The sequence below is a fragment of the Nesoenas mayeri genome (genome assembly GCF_963082525.1).
Source record: "Nesoenas mayeri genome assembly, chromosome: 8".
In the NCBI taxonomy this organism is placed as follows: Eukaryota; Metazoa; Chordata; class Aves; order Columbiformes; family Columbidae; genus Nesoenas; species Nesoenas mayeri.
In genome coordinates this window covers 22,641,595-22,653,701 of record NC_137554.1, presented here as the reverse complement: position 1 = coordinate 22,653,701, position 12,107 = coordinate 22,641,595, and the positions used below count along the sequence as shown (strand labels likewise).

The 12,107-nt window shown below is 47.3% G+C and overlaps 1 protein-coding gene across 1 annotated transcript in view; it reads left to right on the top strand.

Annotated features, from left to right (window-relative positions):
• Positions 1 to 1,027: 1,027 nt before the first annotated feature.
• Positions 1,028 to 12,107, top strand: part of PLPP3 (phospholipid phosphatase 3) — a gene marked incomplete at its 5' end in the record, with an annotated part of 43,233 nt that continues 32,153 nt past the window's right edge. Inside the window, one exon of the mRNA XM_080349226.1 lies at positions 1,028 to 1,166. Coding sequence (XP_080205352.1) covers positions 1,028 to 1,166 — 139 coding nt within the window. The remainder of the gene's footprint in view (positions 1,167 to 12,107) is intronic.

The window sequence follows — 12,107 nt, the reverse complement described above, 5'->3', positions numbered from 1 at the left end:
GAGTGGAATCCGGCCCTGCCAGGCACCAGGGTCCATGGGTACCGTACACACTGCGTCCCCTTGAAAAGGATCTGTCTCAGCACATGGAGCAGAGCTGGAGGTCAGGGAAAAAAACAAAACAAAACAGGAGAAATGTGCTTAAAGTTATTTGTTATCAGCTTTGTCCCCTTCACACCATTACCACTTTTCGGGAGTCATCCAGCCTTGGAGCGGCTGGTTGTTTTCCTTCCCCCCGCCCCCTCTCCCATCGCCCTCCTCTCTCTGGTGTGTGAACGCTAGAGGCTCCCTCCTTCTGGTCTGCGAAAAAACTTTTAGTTCCTGACTTTTTTTTTTTTTTTAAACTTCCCTCAGGAAAAAAATGTGGAGTTAATTATCTATGTAAAATGTCAGATGCAGGAAAGGGGCTGTGCTTACTTGGATATCCCATCCGAGGCGAAGTGACTGATTTTTTTTTTCTTTTTTTCTTTTTTTTTTTTTCCTAAGGGGTGGAAAGGACCTCGCGAAATAAAAGTGCAGAAACAAGCCGGTGGCTCCCAGAGCGGCCGGGGCGGGCGCGGCGGGAGACCCCAGCGCAGCGCGGCGCAGAGCGCGGATCAGAGTGCGGAGCCCACCTGCCCGCGGGAGTGCGCATCGCCCAGCTCCTCGCTCCGCACGTTTTCCCCCCGCGTACTGAGATCCTGATATATACATATATACATATATTTTTTTATCCCTCCTCCCGGCTTTTCCTCCAGGACTTTTCCACCGCCTTGGGACACCCGCAAACTTCTCCTTCGCTCTCCCTTCCCTCCCGCCCCTCCTTTGCTGGTGGTTTTGTGCTTGTTTTGTTTTTGTTCTGCTATTTTTTTGTTGTTGTTGTTGGAAGACCCGCCTGCGTTTCGCCTCCCGTGCCTCACCGGAGAGGCCGGGAGCGGCTCCGGCGGCGCGGGCAGCACCTCCCCGGCTCACCGCCTGCCAGCCCGGCGGCGCGGCTCGGCTCGGCGTGGCCCGGCTCGGCTCGGCACGACTCGGGCGTTCGCCCCCGATAATGCAGAGCTACAAGTACGATAAGGCGATCCCGCCGGAGAGCAAGAATGGGGGCAGCCCGGCGCTGAACAACAACCCGGCCAAGAGCAGCAGCAAGAAAGCCCTGCTCATCTGCCTCGACTTCCTCTGCCTCGTCATGGGTGAGCAGCCGCGGGAGCTCCGCGGGGCTCCGCGCCCCTTCCCTCCGCTCTTCTCCCCTCCAACCTCCCCCCAGCCTCCTCCCCAGCCCCCCGGACTCCTACTTTGGGAAAGTTTGGCGGAGGGCGGGCGGGCAGAGCTCGGCCGTGCCCCGGCCGTGGCGCTTCCCAAACAAAAGCGGAGCGGGGCGCGGAGCGGGGCCGCCGGCCGAGGCGAGCGGGGAACGGGGCAGCGGCGGCACCGGCCGGGCCGGGGAGCGCGTCCCGCCAGGGTCACCATGGGGGTGGGCGCGGGGGGGAATGGGGCAGCCGTGGGTCAGCCGGCTCCCCGCGCGAAGTGGTGGGCACGGCACCCCTCACACCTCGATTTACTTTTTAATTTATTTATTTTTTGTTTCTCCCCACCCCCGCCACGGCCTGACCCGGTGCTGGGGGAACGCAGGGTGGGTGGGTGGCCGGGCTGCCGGCGGGGCGCAGGGGGCACTGTGAGCTCGGGGATGCGCCCCCGGAGGGGCCCCCCCGGCAGGGCCCCACACCCCCCGCCTGCCCGGCCAGCGGCACCTCGGTCGGCGCCGGGGCCAGCTCCAGGTGGGGGTAGTGCTCTACGGCTGCCACAAACCGCCCCGCTTGGGTGTACTTTTTATTTTATTTTTTTAATAACGAAGGAAAAAAAACTCTTGCCACTCTAGTTACTTTGTTGCTCGGGTGTCGGGTTCACCAGTGGTTCTGTCTTTTTTCCCCTCTCCCCTTCTCGGACTCCGTGCTGGCACCTCTCTAAACTCATTTCTTTAAAAGTTGGCTTTGAAGTGCTCTCGGGCATCTCGTAGTCCCTGGCAGAGGTCTTAGCTTGCTAGCTTGGCTTTTGGAAATAGTACGGCATGTAAGGAAACTGTCAACAGTCTGTCTTTAAAAAGATTTTTGCATGCCAAAACATCAACTGTTCAATTGTGGCTGCAATGCTGAATATTTAATTGACAGACACAGGCAGGGGAAATCAACTGGCTTCCAACAAAGAGATTAATAACACAACAGCACGTGAGTTTAATACTCCAGACACCACAGTCTTTAAAACAATTGTTTCTGCTTAGAGCCCATTTTTTAAAGACTGTCAGTTTGATTTAATTTTTATGTAGTTTATTGATCATCTGGTGTATATTACAAGGCACTAATACATTAAGAAGAGAGGCATGGTTTTCTCTTTATATTCCCACAAGAATAGAGGCCAGTGCAGAAAACTTCATCTTCTTGTATCTGGAAAAAATAAAAATACTTATCCCATATATGAAACTAATGTAAGTAGAAACATAACTAGTTTGACTTACCTCACTTATTTAAACAGAAGGTTGGATTTCTAGTAAAACACAGCTCCTAGGAGTCAGAACTTTCAAACTTTTATTTACGTTAGTTTTCTTAACTTCAGGCCGTCCTGGCACGAGTAAGTGCTATTTCAATGGGTAAAGGGTTTTCTTCCCCTACTCAAGACTAAGGGTCCTAAATGCAAAAGCACTTAGTTGACATGTGTTATTCTACTTGTGATAGTTTGGGTAAATAAAACTTACCAAGCATCACTGGAAGGTATTGTTAGCAGAGAATAACGAGATACAGTAAAAACTGTGATTGTTACTTTGTTTCACATTACTACCGGTGGAAATCAGAAAGTAAACATCAGAGTTAGTTGAGTTTTTTTTGTTTTGCTTTGTTTGGGTTTTTTTGTTTGTTTAAGTGTAAGGAGCATTTAGAAGTAAGAGCATGAGTTCAACAGCTGAAGGAAAGCTTAGATCCAGCTGATCACCACCAGGTGAAGAGCACAGGTGGGATGTGGTAAGGGAAGCAATTACATGATGGATAGTCCATGATGTATGTTTGGGGATGGGCTTTTTCAAATACACCCAGACCAGTAGTATCGGACCTGCTGGTGGATGACTGGGCACGAGTTGAAGGTGAAAAAAACATGCTCTAGCTGAAGCCTGTAAGAGAAAGATGGACAGATACAAGTTGATGGGTATTTACATGTTCAGTAAAGAAATAGACTCCTGTGTAAGATAATGAGAAGCAGAACTGGGTGAAATGACTTGTTTAAAGGTGGAGGTACTCATAGAGGTCTTCTGCTGGTGCATGTAGGCACATGGCCAATGGCCTCCAGTGCAGTTAAACTGAGTTACACTTCTTGAGCGGCTGCCCAAAGACATTTGGAGTAGCAGGGAAACAGACGGCTTTTGATCATTTGAGGACCACTTTAGAAAATATTAAAACTGGTCATTTGATTTGCAGAGGTCTGTGACACTGCATTGACTTCTACTGCAGGTACTGCCATAACTCTGACCTGAAAATATTAAACTATGGCTGAAATGCCTTTCAGAAATGACACATGTCAGCTCTCTTGAAGGTTGTAGATGTGTACAAGCCCTTCTTTGTTTACATACAAATTTAAACAAATTACCCAGAAGACAATTATCATAAACATTTAAGAAAGTCAGAATAAGTAAAACAGCACTATCAGGGGCTTCCCTCAGCTTTAATTTGGTGCGAGTCGTTAGAAAGATCCACTTTTGTCTTTCATTGTTAAGTACAATGGTTATCTTGATAGTAAATGCATAAGGGGAAGATTTGTATCTCCATTCTTTGGGGAACACAGAGAGCAAAGTCGTTAAACTATAGGCAGAAGTGTGTTGCTGGTGGAGTAGGTTGGATGAAGATCTGCTGAATGAGAACCCCGTTTCTCCTGCATTTCCAACTTGCATTGGGTTGGCATGGAGCTGAATATTTTGGAATACCCCACTCTAATGGGGCGCTTGGTACTGACATATCCCTGGTTTCTTGCATGAACAAGAGGTTTCATCACCAACACTGTGAACTTCCCAGAAATTTCATGTTGGTGCTTAACTCAGTAAAAGAGACAGAAAAGAACTGAGTGTGCATTTATTAAAGCAGGTCATGTGAGGGGGGGAAATTAACTTTCTCCATCTGCTTCCTCCTCTCACAAGGGCTCTGTTTAGAGAATTAGAAGATGCTTCCTGAAATTGTTAGGGCTGCAGGCGAGCTTGGTGGTGTGGAAGAGTCACTGCTGCCGTGTCCCTGTCTCACTGGTCACTGTGACACATCTGAAAATGTGATTGAGGAGCTCAGCCAGGGGAGCTGAGGTTGCCCCCACTAAGCTGGCCAGTGTCTTCATGTTGTAGAGCTTTGGAGAACCCTCCGAGCCTCCTGCCCTGACCCTTGAGGTGGGAGAAGGCTCAAGGGAGACCTTATTGCAGCCTTGCAGTACTTAAAAGAGGCTTATGAGAAAGATGGGGTCAGACTTTTTAACAGGGCCTGTTGTGATAGGACAAGGAGTGATGGTTTTAAATTAATGGAGGGGACATTCAGACTAGACATGAGGAAGAAATTTTTTACAGTTAGAGTGGTGAAGTACTGGCCCAGGTTGGCCAGAGAGGTGGTGGATGAACCATCCCTGGAGACATCCCAGGCCAGGCTGGACAGGGCTCTGAGCAACCTGAGCTGGGTGAAGATGTCCCTGCTCATGTCAGGGGCTGGACTAGGGGAGCTTTGAAGTTCCCTTCCAATCCAAACTATTCTATGATTTTTTGGAGTCTGCCCCACATATGTAGTAACATTTCAGGCTAAATTTACTCCCCTCAGACATGCTCTTTTTTCCCATTAGCAGGGACTCTCCACATTCAGCAAACTCTGACCAGCCACCTGTGCTCTGCTGATAGGCACTGAGTCTAGCATTTAGTCTCGGAAGAGGGGAACACTGTGTCAGCAAGACTGATAGAGCAGATTAGGGTCTTCAGTAGCTTATATCTGTGCAGCTTGTGCAGGTAGAACAGCTTCCCAAAAGTTGTGCTTGTGCTATAAAATGGAGGGATTTCATCTGGCATACCTGCTTCCTAAGCTTGTGGAAATTTGGTTTATGGGAGCACGTGTTTCAGGCTGGTGAGACATAAACTGCACATAATTTACTGTGTGTCTTATTTTCTGTCTCTAATTTAATTATCTCTCTTCCGGTAGTCCCAGTTAATCTACACAACACAAGTTTTACTGCCTTTGAGAGGTTTTGAAGCAACAGGTGGATAGGCCTCTTACGACCTTAATATCTCTTCAGCTTTCTCAGAAATTTGGCATCACCTCTCCTGTAGTGAGCTTGATGCTAAAATAAACTTTGGAAGTAAATATTTATGGTAGCAGGACCTTGACATGTTTATGTAAAGTGGGGATACAATATTAAAATTTGGGCTAACAGTTTACTCTTAACTTTCCTCTTCTATGTAGAAAAATGTGGTGTTGTCCAGCTTTCAGAAGCAAAAAGGATTTGAGCTCCACCGGAGGCTCTGCTACTCTGTCATGGAAATTGGCATAAACAGGCCTGGGATTGTCATTTGTGTGCAAGGAGTGGGAGGAATTAAAGACGGGATGAGGTTAGAGTTATTTGGATGCTGTAAAGTTGAATTTGATGAGCTAAGTAACTTTGCTTTGTTTGGGTTGGGTGTTTTTTTTCCTTTTTTTTTTTTTTTTTTTAAGACTACCCTGCATGCAGAGCTCACTTGTCCTGTAGGTGATGTCTTTCTATATGCTCTAGAAGAAACTGCTGGCTGAGCCATTTCTTATTTTCAGCAAGGGGCAATGAGATCTGACTGTACTAAACCAGACGGGCAGTCCCAACACCTTGGAGTTGTCTTCTCCATGATGTGTCTTCTCTGCGCTGGGGGAGGACTGAGTCTATACCACACATGAGAAGCTGTGTGGGCGGAGAGTCGTCATCATGTTTTGAGCATCCCTAGATGGGGTTTGGTCATTAATGTTTATGTATCGCTTATTTTAATTCCTGTAGCTTCTCCTGGTGGCAGCGAGCTCCCTGTGAGGCAGCAAGGTCTGTTTTGGGGATGGCTGGTCTGCAAGTGCTTCGGCAAAGGCAAGTTTGCAGGGGTGGCATCTTGGCACATTGTGTGGTTGTATCCCACCATCACTTGAGAGTAAAGCAGATTTTTTGAGCCTTGAAAAGCTTCCTGTTAAGCAAACAGTCAGCATCTAAGCAAGATACCAATCCTTAGTTTTGCCAGTCTCTTGAAAGACCAGAGGAGCCAAAGATGCCTGGAAGACAAAAAGAGATAAATATTTTGGTGGTGTTTAAAATACAGTTTTTCTTTTTTGCATTGGCTTTATAAAAACCAAAAACCCTATCAAGAGCAGGTTATTAGTGACAATTATACTTGAGGTGTTAATTGCAGAACAAGGCAAATGCTGTACCTATGGCAGACTGAGTCCTTGGGGCTTCTGCTGGCTTTCCTGAGTTGGTGGAATTTGGCAAACCCGAAGATGTGTCTCCAGGAAAGCAGAATTATGTGCAACTGCTTCATGGCCAGAGGTGCTTTGAATCCTGTGTACCTGCTTCTTAGGCAGGCAGAAGATGGGATCACAGTTACAGTAGATGACATTTTTTTAATCGTCTCTGTTTGTAGTGAGCACAGAAAATAACATAAACATCACTCCCAGATCAAACAGAATATTTTTACACCCTTTAAATCTCAATTTAATCTGCATACCTTTCTTAGGCTGTTTTGGTCTGGCTTTGTTTGTCTAGATACAGGCTGACAGTACATCCTCCAGATGCATGTGCCTCTGTATACCGCCCAGAGATGGTTTGCATACCACAGTCGGGGAACCCGCGCCTCATGGGCACCGTCTTGCAAACCAGGGCTCCTCTTAAGTTGCCTGCATCTGAGATGGGAAAGGTGTTTGTGTGCCTCCATCTCTGTCTGAAATCACGTAAAAGGGGGGAGGGGGGCAAAAAGCTCCAGCCCTTCCCTCTGCAGTTCGCTCTGACAGAGCAGACTCCATCCTCTCCGTTTCGTTCATACAATGCTCCCGCTTCATCCATGGGAATCCAGAAGGGACCGTTGTGGTCGCCCAGTCTGCCTGTGCATCGAACAAGGACGTGCCTGTTGCAGGCAGTGTGGGGAAAGGCAGCAGCAGCAGCCTAAAAACCCCTTCCATCCCAACGGCAGCTTTCCCCAGCCCTGTGCATCCCTGGGGCTTGCGTCCCAGGGGGCAGCAGGGAAACCCCCTCCCTGGATGCGGCTTTCCCTCCAGCGCAGCAGGATGCCAGCTGAGGTTTGAGTACAAGTGCTGTCATATTATTTTATTTTTCTTTCTTTTTACTCTGTCTTAGGGCCTTGACTTCTGCAGTTATGCTGGGTTTTTCTTTGACAGGTCAGGTTTCATATTAAAAAAAAAAAAAAAAAAAAGGCTTGAAAATGAGAACTAAGTGAATGATAAAGCCTCGGGAAAAGAAAAGTAATTTAAAGTAATACAACATTTATTCTGCAATGGTAAAACCTGAAGTCAGTTTTCTAAATATGCCTGAGGATTTTATTTTTTTTTTCCACTGGCTGGTGTGGCAGAGCAGTAGAGCAGAAGCTAAAGCAGCTCTCCGTGCTTCCCTCCTCACTAAATGGTGCCGCAGGCTGCACTGCTGCATGCATGGGGGTACTGCCTGCAGCCAGCCTTCGCTCTGGCTTTGTAGATACACCTGCTGAGGGGTCTTGACAAAACCTGGGAAGAGACTGCCCTGTCCATCATTTAAGAAGAGACTGAACAACACCCTCAGACACATGGTGTGAACCATGGGGTTGTCATATGCAGGGACAGGAGTTGGCCTCAATGATCCTTGTGTGTCCCTTTCAACTCAGGACATTCTATGGATCGTCTGAATCGTCTCCTCATGGATCACCGCAGTCCCTTTCTCACAAGGGCATTTGTATCCATTTCAAAGCCACCCCATCTATCCCTGTTATGCGCTCTCCCATGACATCTGCCTTGGAGAAGCACTACCTGCTCCATGAATTTTAGCAGGTGAGAAGCTCCTTGGGGCAGATCATGTGTCTGTGTACAGGGTTGTGTTGGAGCAGCTGTTTGGAAGTTACGCTCAAGAATCCCTTAATGTCTTCTAGCTGCATGCAATGGCATAATTGTAATGGTGGGATCATGATTGGCAGAAGCTGGTCCTCAAGTTAGACTTGTGGAGGCAGAATGTCACCAAAAAAAAGAGGTATTTGAAGTGGTTTCATATAGCTTTTGAAGCAAACCATTGGAAAACCCACCTTAAGCATAAGTTTGTCACCAAGACAATGTATTAAAGGGTTTGAAGACTAGGTTTGTCCTGGTGGGTTTCTAAGTATCAGAAATTCTTATAAACTCCATCCTTTCAAGCTGGGCACATAAATGGGCATGTTTTTCACATGCATTGGATGTTTGAAGATAGAGGGTGGAAAAGTGATTCTCTGCATCAAGTAAACATTACAAGCAGAATGTGAAATTTAACTCCAGAGCTTCTGATGCTCTGAAGATGCCTGTGTTCTTTATGCCATGTGTTCTTGTTCCGGTGTTGCCTGTAGCTCACACCCATATATGAGCTTGTCATATCTGAGCATATGGCCCTCTCAGTCAGGAGCTGCAGGGCCCGGCTGGGGCTGCCAGCCAAAGCTCACGTGAAGCTGCATTTCGTCTGACAATGGTGATGACACTGAATCAGTGTAGAGCATTCATAGTTCTATAGCACTTTTCCATAATTTTTCATCCTTTGCTCAAAAAGACATGAAACTTCTGTTGGCGGTGGCACAGAGAAGCTTGGGATATGCCTCCAGCCTTTCTGATAAACTGTACCAGTGGGCTTAGTCTATGGTGCCAAGAGACACAGCAAATTGAGGCTGGGTTGGCATTGGTGGGATAACCCAGACCTTGTCCTGAACAGTGAAGGTGGCTGTGGCCTGGAGGTGTCCTTCACCGCTTTGGGAGTTTGCAAACAGTAGTAGGCTGCATCTTGGAGCCACTTCAGCTTTGCTCATTGGAGGAGCTGAGAACAGTGTGGTTCTTCCTTCTGTGGGGTTAAACGGAGAAAGTTACTGGTTAGTGGTTTTGGGCAGCCAGCCCTCTTGAAACAAATGATGCTCCCTCTGGGAGCTCTGTTTTCCCAGCAGTGTCAGGGTTGTAGCCTGCTGCTGCGTGAAGGAAGTGACAAGTTGCACAGCAACCTGTAATGAGGTTTCAACTGGTTTTACTGTAAATTAGTGAGACTGGCGGTCATTTTTGAAAGCTTTTACAGCAATGCCCTTGCATGTGATTGTGCGTGTGCTGCAGACAGGGACTGCACACAGATATTGGTTCCATCACTATTAATTCAGCGTGTGCTTATGCAAAGCTGAGACACCATTGCATGCCTCAAAATGAATTTGAAAGCCAATGTGACAAACGGGGTCTGGGCTTCCTGTCTTCTCGACACTTGGCGAGTTATTTACAACCTCTGTTCTGGGGTGGTGTGATGAGTCTTTCTTTAAGCCGGGCTGCAAGGCTTAGCTTGAGGCTGGCCTGAGTGAGCAGCCAGCTCAGCCCTGGTTATTGTTTCCACTGCACCGATGGTGACAGCAAGGTTTTTGGTCTGGTCTCTGTAGCAGCACAGCAGCCATGGTAACTGGTCTTGCACCACAAGCATTTTCAAAGCTTCCAAGGCTTTTCTGCAAAGCCCTCTGCTCTTTAAAGTGATAGTTTCCAAAGGGAGAGTCTAAAATAGTGTGGCAAACTGCTGGTAAGCAGGTCTGGTCCATGAAGGCAGGGTGTGTTCATGTTCTGAATGATGCTGGCGGACTAATTTTGGATGGACGGTAAGCTGATGGCAGGCAGCAAAACTCCTTTGAAGTTGATAGCTGTGAATTGTTTGGTGTTAGCAGGTGTCTGCAGCTGCTCTTTGATCACTGATCAGATGACCCTTGCTTTTTGGGGAGCTGCTTCTCCCTTGGCTGCCTGGGTTGCAGCCCAGCTGAAGCCCTAGAGGAGTCCTGTACCCAGATTTGAGCCCTGCTGCCCTCGGACCTGCCTGCCCAGGCACGTCCCTGGAGTGTTTTGTGCTTCTGGGAATTTCTCATCTGAGGAGACAGGGAGTGTGAAGGAGCATCACGTCCATGCGTGGGCAGGGAGCTGGAACCCAGTGAGGGCACACTTTCAGGGCAGTGTTTCCAGTATGGATGCACCCAGGTGTCCGTGGGGTTGTTGTCGGAGCTGCTTTTAACTCCAAACAATTTCAGTGAAGCTGCAAACTTAAGTGCTGCTGCTAGGCTGTCACCTGCCTCCCAAGGTACCTTTTGAAATCAGATCCTCGGTGATACACAACCATGAAGGAAACCCGTGGCTCCCAGAGCTGGGGCTGAAGTGTGTCCCCAGGACATGTGTGCCCCTGTCCCCCAGCACCTCACCTCGATTCCTGCGAAAGCTTTCCTGGTGGCTCCGTTTCCGTGCTTTTGTGTTCTGCAGAAAAAGGAAATGACCCTGCATCACCTGTTGGAGCAGAACTGGCTCATCTGTTCCCAAAATAAGAGCTGAATTTTTTCTGTTTAAGGATATGGAGGGGAAAGGTGCCCTGGGACACCTGGTAGTTGATAATACCCAACACAAATGTCTGATTATCAAAGGGAGGGCTTGGAGGGGGATCTAGCCCACTTGTGCTTGCCAAACTGTGAAAAAATTCCCTTTGTTTCCTGACTGTAAGAGGCTGCTTTCAGCAGAGGCCTCATTTTTTTGGTGCTCCCCCCTTTTAAAAAAATATTTATTTATTCCTATTAAAGTTTGCAGCACCAGTGACTATCTCATCAAATAATTCCATATTTTTTCTTGTAATTCAGAATGGATATTTTTTTCATTTAGCATTCCTTATTTCTTGGCCATCCCTGCAGCTTTAGCATGCAGCCATCATTCTGCTGCAGCTCCCACAAAGCGGCTGAAAACCAAAGTAACAGCAACATTTTGAGTGAAGGGGATGAAATGTGGAATAGGTTCAGCGCATTTCTTTGTCATTGTTGGAGTCCTATTCAGTCTGGAGCTGAATAGGAGGGTGATTAGCATGTGGAAGCATTTCTAAAGCATTGGGTTGTGAGGGTTAGTATTTTTTTTTTTCCTTAAAGGAGAAGTTTTGTGGCATTTGTTTTTCTGAGTGAGCTGGCATGTATCATCGTCAAATGCAAACCCATGGAAAAGTCAAATAGTGTTTTAGAGAAAGCCTGTTTTGATAAATCCCTGTATGCATGAGGACAAAGAACTTTTCCAGTGCCTAAAGGTCTAAGAGCTACTGCAGAGTCTTGGGACACAGCATGTTTAAAACAGGTAGACAAGTGGAATAGAGCTTGGGATGCATCTGAACGGTGAATCTAACATAAAGGACTTTGCTTTTGCTCTTACTGAAGTTGTCTGCAAAACTGGGTATTGCTTTACAAGCACAGGACTGGGTCCACAGTCTGAAAATCCACCTGCTTAAATGCTCAGCATTTTGCTTTCACAGAGAAATATATAATGCTGAGGTCAATTAAAAAGCTAACTGCAAGTGAAAAGCAACTTTTCCCTGATGAAACTGCTTCAAGTCCTGGACCTGAGTCTGGTTTCGAAGAAAAGGTTTGACCATTTTGGCTCAGGGTGAGGTGTGGGGCTGATGTTCCAATTAGCCTCTTGCTGCAAGGTCTCCTGTGTTTTCCTTTGATTCGTAACTGAAATAATTCCCTTGGTACTATTTGTGAGTCTTGGATGGGTCTGTGCTAGACCAGAGATCCTGCTATGGGAGTGACACACCTTCTGCCCTTTGTAGGACTGCAAGTTCTTGGGGGATTTGCAAACCCCAAGGGAGACAGGGAACTCGGTTGCATACCAGGGGCTATATGGATGTAACACACATCTTGCAGACTGAGTGGGCAGTGCAGGAAAATGCGTTTCATTTCTGGGTGCAATGAACTGATGGACTTGAATTTGCATAGAAAGCTGATGGCAGCAGTTGGAGTCAAATCCTCTTGGTGGTGCATGTAGGAACCAGACCCTGTGCCTGGGTTTCTCTGAGGAGCAGTGATTCCTCCTCTAGTTTTCTTTCAACTATGCCAGTTTAAGAGATAAAAACGCCTCTCCAGCTCACTG